Genomic DNA, 8612 nt, shown 5'->3' on the forward strand with positions numbered 1-8612 from the left:
TTCATTCAAAAGTCAATCAGTGTAGTCCTGGTTTGGACCTGATTTAGACCGGGGTTAGACCTGCTGTGGTCCAGATCTATTAGAGATGGTTTACTCCTGATTCAGTCCTTGTTTAGTACTGGTTTACCTCCAATGTAAGACTATCTCCTGCCTGCCATGTTGGCTGCTTCTGTTCTAGTCTTTTCTCTCCCTCCCTCTCCTCTCACACTCTATTGTCTTTCTTCTTCGTGTCTGGGATAGTTTTACACTGGGACTTTTCGAGTGGATCCCGAAGCGTGCCACGGAAGCATGACGTCAGTTGTTTACAGTGTGCGGGCTGCAGTGACGCGCTCTGACCACCAGGGGTTACGTAATTGCACTGTCCGCCAGAGATAAAGAGGATGAGAGGATGAGAGAGGGGAAGAAAGAGAAAGAGGGGTTTCCCAAGGTGTTGCCCTCAGTCATACAAGTGAGTTGAGATCAAGGTATACACCAGGTCTTACTTTACTACTACTCATGTATTACTACTTCTACCATTAATTACCATTACTACTCGTGACAACTAAAGTTTATAAAAGGTCATGCAAATGTTAATCATGATGATTCAGTTCATAATTTAAACCATGATTGTTTCAAATCAATTACATCTGTTAACATTGACCTGTAGAGAAATATAGTGTATGGTATTTTATTAATAATGATTTGTGACACTTTGCTCCAGGTTTTGCGTGGCAGAATGAGCACACAATAAAATAATAATTGAAATCACCATTTTGAATGGTGAAATCACCATGTTTTAATTGCACAGCTCAACTACTACTATTACTAGTGTTCCTACTACCACTACCATAAACCAGGACTAGAACAGGACCAAACCAGGTCTACATCAGGACTAATTTGGGATCAAACCAACACCAAACCAGGACAAATTTAGGCTGGGTCCACACTTTCATACACACCATATTGGGACTAGAGTCTACTCTAGACCAGTGGTTCGCATCCTTTTTCAGTTGAGACCCCCATAATAACAACCGTTGGCGTTTACGGCCCCTAAACACAAAAAATAGATTTAGATTTTATCATACATTTTATTTTCAGGTCACTTCCTATTTTCAGGGCACTTCCTATTGCACTACATAACTTTATATTTTATTATGTACATATCATGCTGTTTAGTATTCAGTGTTCAATGTTTGTTGTTGTGTTGTTTTGTATTCATTGTTCAATGTTTTGTTGCTTGTGCTGCACCAAATCACCAGGACAAGTTCCTATGTCTGTGAATTTTGTTCATGACAAATGGCAATAAACTCTATTCTGATTATGATTCTGATGAATTTAGTAGGCCAGCAAGCAGGAATATAAATTTATCATTGAATTTGAAGTGTGTCACGCCTTAGTTAAGACTGTAACATACTTTTTCAACATCATCTGGGGACCCCCTGAAATAATTTCGTGACCCCCATTGGGATCCCGACCCCCGGGTTGAGAACCACTACTCTAGACGACAACAAAAACAGAACTAGAGCAGCACTACACAAAGACAAAGTCTATATCAAGAGTAAACTGGGCTCAAACCAGGTCCCAGGACAAGTACAAGCAGGTGGATGACCCCCCCCCCCATCAGAAATGTACATAGTGCACCTTAATTTTACCTCAATATCTGTATGACTTTATTATATATCTTTTTCAATTTGTTTTGTTTATGTTGTAGTTAATATATTTGACTTTTTGCCCATTATAAATCCCTCTATATTCATTTAGTGTAGTGTGAATTGGCTGTACCAGTTTGAATGGAGCTTGCTCTCTCTCCTCTCTCTCTCGGATCTCCCAGCATCCTTCACTGCTGCAGGGAGAGAAGTAAACAACTCGTGGCTCCACTGACCCCTGCTCCAGCGGCTGCTCTGCTGTCCGTCAGCGCCACCTGCTGGATGCATCGTTCACTTTTACTGAAGGGGAATTCTAGGTTTGCGAGAGGTACAAACGTGTAAGCAAGAGGACTGCAAACTGCAATCAGAACGGTCTCAAATAACAGATTCGTTTTAAATATGATTTAGTTTATTTATTTATTTTCTAAACAACTGGTGGGGCTGACAAATTTCTAAGCAGCATTTTGGAAACTGTTGTATGTTGTATGTTATGCTGCATGCCCTCCCCTGTCTCCTATCTCCCATTTCACTCTAAAAGCTGTCCTATCTAATAAAGCCTAAAGAAACAGAAATAAAGTGGATTTGATTCCCAAGGTCTGTACTTCTTTAGGTCTTCTGTCCTTGTCAAACTTAAACCTTGTGTGTCTCCATGAGTTCTTATTCTGTCTAAAAATTGACTCTGTAGTTTATGCATCTGCAAACAAGGGATGCGTGGGGTTCTTGTTGGTTTTGCAGTTTGGATTTCAATTGACCATTGTGAATATAGGGTGGAAATTTACCCCACCCATGATACATGTATTTTACTTTACCTGTATTTCCAGGCAGAAGATTGATTAAAAACAAATTCAATTTTTGCTCACTGTCTCCCTCTAGTGACTTCGAAGACAAAAAGAAATAATCTGGATAAACAACTAAAAGGAACGGAAAAAAGCTTACTTAAAATGATCTAAAACTTACAGTTGCTTTGTGAATACTATATTCATCCATCCATCCATTTTCTACCGCTTGTTCATTAATTCTATTAATACGTAGTGACAATAAGTGAGTTTTAAAAAAGCAAAGTAAGCTTATTTTTAATTTAACTGAAGTTAGAATTCTGGCTAGTTCTAATAAACTAAGCAAACAAAGCCTAGGTGTATACAGTATTTTATAGGCAATTATTCCTCAGCGGTCATGCGGGAGGGGACGAGCGTGCTCCTTGCCTTTTTCTCGACATGTCATGAATCTTATGACTATTTTAAGGATAAATTGATGGACAATGCTCAACATAAATGTAATTGTATTTATGGACAACGATGAATGTGAAATTCCATTGAGACCTATGTTTTTAGTATGGAACTTACTGTTCATAAAAACGAAGAGGAAACTAATTTGTAAATAAATCACATTCTACATTGTTTACCGGTTATTTGTGATTAAACCACACAGACGTTTGTCATGTTTTGCTGGAGGAATAAAATCGCCCAGTTTATTGTTTCCGGGGGAACCATTTGAGTGTGACTCATCACACGTTTGCTGGTTTTGAAACATGTACGACTATTCGGCTTTTAAATGAGATTATAACGAAGGTAAGTGTTCAAATTGATCATTTAATATATGTTTAGCATGTTCACTACAATATTATTATGTCAAATTATAGCTGGAACCAAATTTGCGCCAGTTTGGGCTAATCTTACAGACTCCACTTCCTAATGCTAAAAAATGGATCACAAATGTTGCTTCAATTGATTTTTTTGTTTTTGTTTTTATAAATAGGTAAACGAACATACAATATGTTGTTTATATTAACTGCCACTTATCACTATCATTGGAATAGTCACCCTAAATGTAACTTAATTGGTTATATGTAACTAGTAAATCTTGAATACTTCTTTGAAAAGTTTCTATTTATGAATAAACGGTATGGACTATGGTTAGTGTTACACTGTTAAGCAGTTTTAAATGCAATGTGTAATTTAAATCCTACTGAAAGAATAAGGCGTGTAGCGCTGGACATGCCCGAACAAGCCTGAAACAGAAAAGCAATAGTACAGTAGAAATTATAGCCTAAATATCTTTTGGTAAAATGATTGGGACTATGAGTAGGACTGGGGATTGGTATTACATGCTACTGTAGCCCACTAAAACAACATTTTGGAGTTCGATTCCAAACTACAGCAGTGTCCTTGGGCAAGACACTTCATCCAATGTGTTTGTGAGATTCTTCCCAATATTTGTTTTATGAATCCAGTCTGATAAGTTAGGTAAATACATTTTGTCTGAGAAATTTAAGAATTGCAATTGGTTGTGTTCACAGTCTATCATTTGAAGGATGATAGACTGTTTCAGATCGGTAATAATGTGAAATATGGAGAGAGAGGATATAGACATTTGGCAAATGTTTGAGGCCGGGAATCAAACCCACAAATTTACAGTGGTAGCAACCACATGTGTGCAATGCCTTAAACCACTGCACCTATGCTGACAGAAAAGCGGTTGAATAATGTTGTTTTTTGCATTTTTGGTTTGTGTGGATGGGCCCATCAATTACAGGTCAACAAATTTGCAATCTGACATTAAAACAGAAAATTCCACCATAGAAATGTGACCTGCCTCCAGCTCAGGTAAAGCTATAGAGTCTAGAATGTTTTGATGTCACGTGAATGCATGTGTCAGACTAACATTTTGAAAATAATTATACAAACCAACAGTGGGAATGGTGTTTTAAGTAAAAAATGTTTCTGCATATTTTACTTCTTGTTTATAAAAATCTTGAATTATTACAGCCCAGTATTTATTAGCTATTATAGTAGGAGTGGACAATATATCAGTGCTAATATTGATATTGGCCAATATCAGTTTCCCTGATATTTGTGTTTCCTTTTGTCATTCCCCGTTTGTCCTCATTGCATCAGATTTGTCTTTTGTAAGCCATATAGCGACTTCCAATAAAATATAAGTGACTCAAAGCTAAAGAAGTGGCTGTATGTTAACACAATCATACTTGAATATAAATAAATACAAATGATATTCCAGATAAATATTGTTTCTCATTATTCAATCATTAAGTAAATTTGTAAAGCTTACTATTGTGGACTTTGCAAAAGATTTTCTAACTGTTATTGACAAATATTGATTATTGGCCAAAACAGCAAGAGAAATATCAGAAGTAGTATCTGCTGCCCAAAAAATGATTAATACATTATATTTTGTTCTTTTTTGTTGTAGGTTGTTAAAAATGGAGGGTTCGACCAATAGTGGCACTTCCACTTCTTCTTCTGCCTCTTCTGCTCCACCCTCTGTCGCCGCTCGGGTCCCGTTCCGCGACCTCTGCAACACTTTAGAGAGAATCCAAAAGTCCAAAACACGTCCAGAAAAGTGTAAAATCCTCGGAGACTTCATGGAAACATGGCGAAATTTCCATGCTGCTTTACACAAAGGTAACCCCAAAACCACGGACTCCTTCTACCCTGCGATGCGCCTGATTGTGCCCACGTTCGAACGAGACAGGATGGCGTACGGGATCAAGGAAAACATGCTTGCCAAGCTCTACATCGACGTTCTGGGACTGCCTAAAAACGGGCCTGAAGCAAATAAACTTTTAAACTACCGCACGCCAACCGCTACACAAGGAGAGGCTGGAGATTTTGCAGGAATGGCGTTCTTTGTTTTGAAAAAGCGCTGCAGTGGACAAAGCAAACTTACCATCAAAGAAGTAAACGATTTTCTGGATTCGGTGGCAATCAACAACGCAAGCAAGAAGAAGGATTTGGTTAGGCAAAGTTTACTGCATCTCATCACACAAAGTTCAGCACTAGAACAAAAATGGTTGATTCGAATGATTATAAAAGATATGAAAATTAGCATAAGCAAAGAAACAGTGCTACAAGTGTTTCACCCTGACGCAGCCGAGCTTTATAATGTCAACACGGATTTAAATAAAGTTTGTCAACAGCTCCACGACACCGCAGTGTCGTTAAGTGATGTTTCAATCAGCCTTTTCTCAGCCTTTAAGCCGATGTTAGCGGCAGTGGCTAATATCCGCAACATTGAAAAGCAAATGGGCAATAGTCCATTTTTCATTGAGACTAAACTTGACGGAGAACGCATCCAACTGCACAAAGACGGCGACGTTTACAAGTATTTTAGCCGCAATGCATTCGAGTACACTCAGCAGTTCGGAGGTTCACCACTAGAGGGCTCCCTTACACCTTACATCCATAACGTTTTCAAGAGCAACGTTGTGAACTGCATTTTAGACGGAGAAATGATGGCTTTCAACCCGACTGCGGAAACATTTATGCAAAAAGGAAGCAAGTTTGACATCAAGAAGCTAGTGGACGACTCCGAGTTGCAGACGTGCTTTTGCGTTTTTGATGTTTTGTTGGTGAATAATCAGAAACTCGGAAAGGAGACGTTAAAAAAGCGGGATGAGATTTTGCAAACGGTTTTCACGCCGGTTAAAGGACGCATTCACGTTGTGCATAAAACCGAAGTGAAAAGTACCAAAGAGGTTATAAATGCTTTGAATGACGCCATTGACGGTAGAGAGGAGGGAATCATGGTGAAAGATCCGATGTCCATTTACAAACCTGACAAAAGAGGCGAGGGCTGGCTCAAAATTAAGCCTGAATATGTCGACGGACTGATGGACGAGTTGGACTTACTTATTGTTGGAGGTTATTGGGGAAAAGGCAGGCGCGGTGGAATGATGTCCCACTTTTTATGTGCTGTGGCTGAGGCCCCAAAAAACGGAGAATCAAAGCCATCTGTTTATCATACGCTTTGCCGAATCGGTTCTGGCTACACCATGGAAGAGCTTTATGATTTGGGTTTGAAATTAGCAAAACATTGGAAAGTTTACCGCAAAAACGACCCACCTGCGTCTATTCTGTGCGGAACGGAGAAGCCAGAGGTGTACATTGAACCGTGCAACTCTGTGATTATTCAAGTAAAAGCTGCAGAGATAGTGAGCAGCGATATGTACAAGACAAATTGTACTTTGCGTTTTCCGAGAATCGAGAAAATCCGTGACGATAAAGAATGGCATCAATGCATGACTTTGTCCGAGTTGGACCAGTTTAGGAGTAAAGCATCTGGGAAGCTAGCGTCGAGACATTTGACAATGGAAGACGGAGAGCTGCAGAAGAAGAAAAGAAAAGTGCCAGTGAAGCCAAAGAAAGTGGTGGGTGTTGTGGATCATTTTAAACCTCAGGATCTGACTGGAGTCAAGAAGGAGACGGACTTGTTTGAAGATGTGGAGTTTTGTGTCATCAACGGGACTGAGGAGCACCCCAAAGCCGAGCTGGAGAGAGGAGTGGTCAGGTAAATATAATTCATACTGTATAACTGGCAAGGTCCATTTTACCGCTATAATCCCTTTGTGAGCAACTCAAAATGGGGGGCAGCAAGCTAGGCTGGAGACCCCTGGTTAAAAGACATTCGCAATTGCATTTTACATTTATCGGTTTATTTAAAAGCAGGTTATGGTAGCATTTTTCTATTAAGATTTTTAGGTTTTACTACAATACAAAGAAATGTTGACCCCAGAATGGATTATTATAATTATTTTTCTCCGCATGGGTATGCGTCATACTTTTTAAAAAAAAAAAGGAAAAAAGAAATTCCAAAGCAAAAAAAAAAATTCTACCATGGAAAGAATTTTTCCCCCCAAGTCTTCATCATAAAAAAAGATCTGACTTCATTTGATCATTAAAAATGTGTCAGGGTTAGTATTATTTTGCCTCCAGTCATCTCCATTTGGTCACTTTAAACAGTCGGATGACTCAGCAATTCATATGGTTTATTCTAATATCAACATTTTCTTTTTCTCAGTTGCGGCGGAATCGTGGTCCAAAACCCCGGCCCGGACACTTACTGCGTCCTTGCTGGCGCCGAGAACATGCGCGTAAAAAACCTCATCTCCTCCAACAAGCACGACATCGTCTGGGCAACCTGGCTCCTCGAGTGCCTGGACAGGAAGGAAGTGGTGCCATGGCAACCGCGTCACATGATCAGCATGTCCCCGTCCACCAAGGAGTACTTCGCCAAACAGTACGACCAATACGGCGACAGCTACAGCGTCGATACGGATGTAGAACAACTTAAAGAAGTGTTTGCAAGAATCGCATCCACCGATTTAGACTTAGACGTTGCCCAAGTGGAAGAGAGATACGGATGGGAGGATTTAGCCACGAGTATGTTCAGACAGTTCAGGGCGTACATGGATTGTTTTGAAGATATCGGAGAGTCGGTCCAGGTAAAAACAGGGACTTGTTTGGACATTCGAGGGCTGGAGTTTGAGTTGCACGGGGGTAAAGTGGAGCGGAGGCTAGAGGAGGGCGTGACACATGTCGTAGTGGAGTCAGAAGATACGATCCTGCAGCTGAGGACGCTGAGGAGAACGTTCAGGAAGAAGTTTAAAATCGTGAGAGAAGCCTGGATCACAGACTCCATCAACGCGGGGTTTTTGCTCAACGACCACGACTACCTGCTTTAAATAGAACTATTAGGTAATAATCAATATATGCTAAAAAGAACTCTTCCTCAATAATACAAATCACAAAACTGAATGTATCTTCTGAATTTCTATTTTAAAAGCTGAATAGTGGATGATACAAATTATGAAACTTGTAGTAGGTAGGTAGTTAAATAAGGGCAACATGTTCATCATATTCTTGTGTCTATTTCCTTGTTTAAGATTTTGTTTGTCACAGGAAAGGACAGAGTGAAATGAGGGATGAGAGAGAAGGGAGGACACAGAATATAATACAGAATATACAATCTTTATATTTCTGGAGTGTGGGTAAATTGTTTGCAATGAGATTCATGTTCCTGTTTTTTCACGTGTTTAAATAATACAACTAATGCAACTAATGTGTTTGTGTGTGTTTTCTCAGTTTGGTGGAAGTGACAGGAGCAATCAAACTGTTGTAGTAGTAAGTGGTTTGCAATTGGGAACTGTCCATGGTGCTGAAACATTTTAACTACCGGTACTAATTCCTGGAG

General features: G+C 39.6%; 1 protein-coding gene across 1 annotated transcript; it reads left to right on the plus strand.

The window, feature by feature from the left end:
- The first annotated feature begins 4842 nt into the window (after positions 1-4842).
- Positions 4843-8273, plus strand: lig4 (ligase IV, DNA, ATP-dependent). The gene is made up of 2 exons (XM_072437648.1): positions 4843-6929; positions 7440-8273. The coding sequence occupies exons 1-2, from the start codon at positions 4843-4845 to the stop codon at positions 8101-8103; spliced, it is 2751 nt and encodes a 916-aa protein (XP_072293749.1). The 3' UTR covers positions 8104-8273.
- The last annotated feature ends 339 nt before the right edge of the window (positions 8274-8612 follow it).

The sequence above is a fragment of the Eucyclogobius newberryi genome, unplaced genomic scaffold (assembly GCF_026437365.1).
Source record: "Eucyclogobius newberryi isolate DKJ021-1_F unplaced genomic scaffold, fEucNew1.0.hap1 SCAF_1, whole genome shotgun sequence".
Lineage (NCBI taxonomy): Eukaryota > Metazoa > Chordata > Actinopteri > Gobiiformes > Gobiidae > Eucyclogobius > Eucyclogobius newberryi.

Bases quoted from the DNA above. Each gene is read 5' to 3' on its own strand.
- lig4 (XM_072437648.1), top strand. From the start codon at position 4,843: ATGGAGGGTTCGACCAATAGTGGCACTTCCACTTCTTCTTCTGCCTCT. The intron at 6,930-7,439 runs GTAAATATAATT...TCTTTTTCTCAG, and splicing joins CTGGAGAGAGGAGTGGTCAG to TTGCGGCGGAATCGTGGTCC.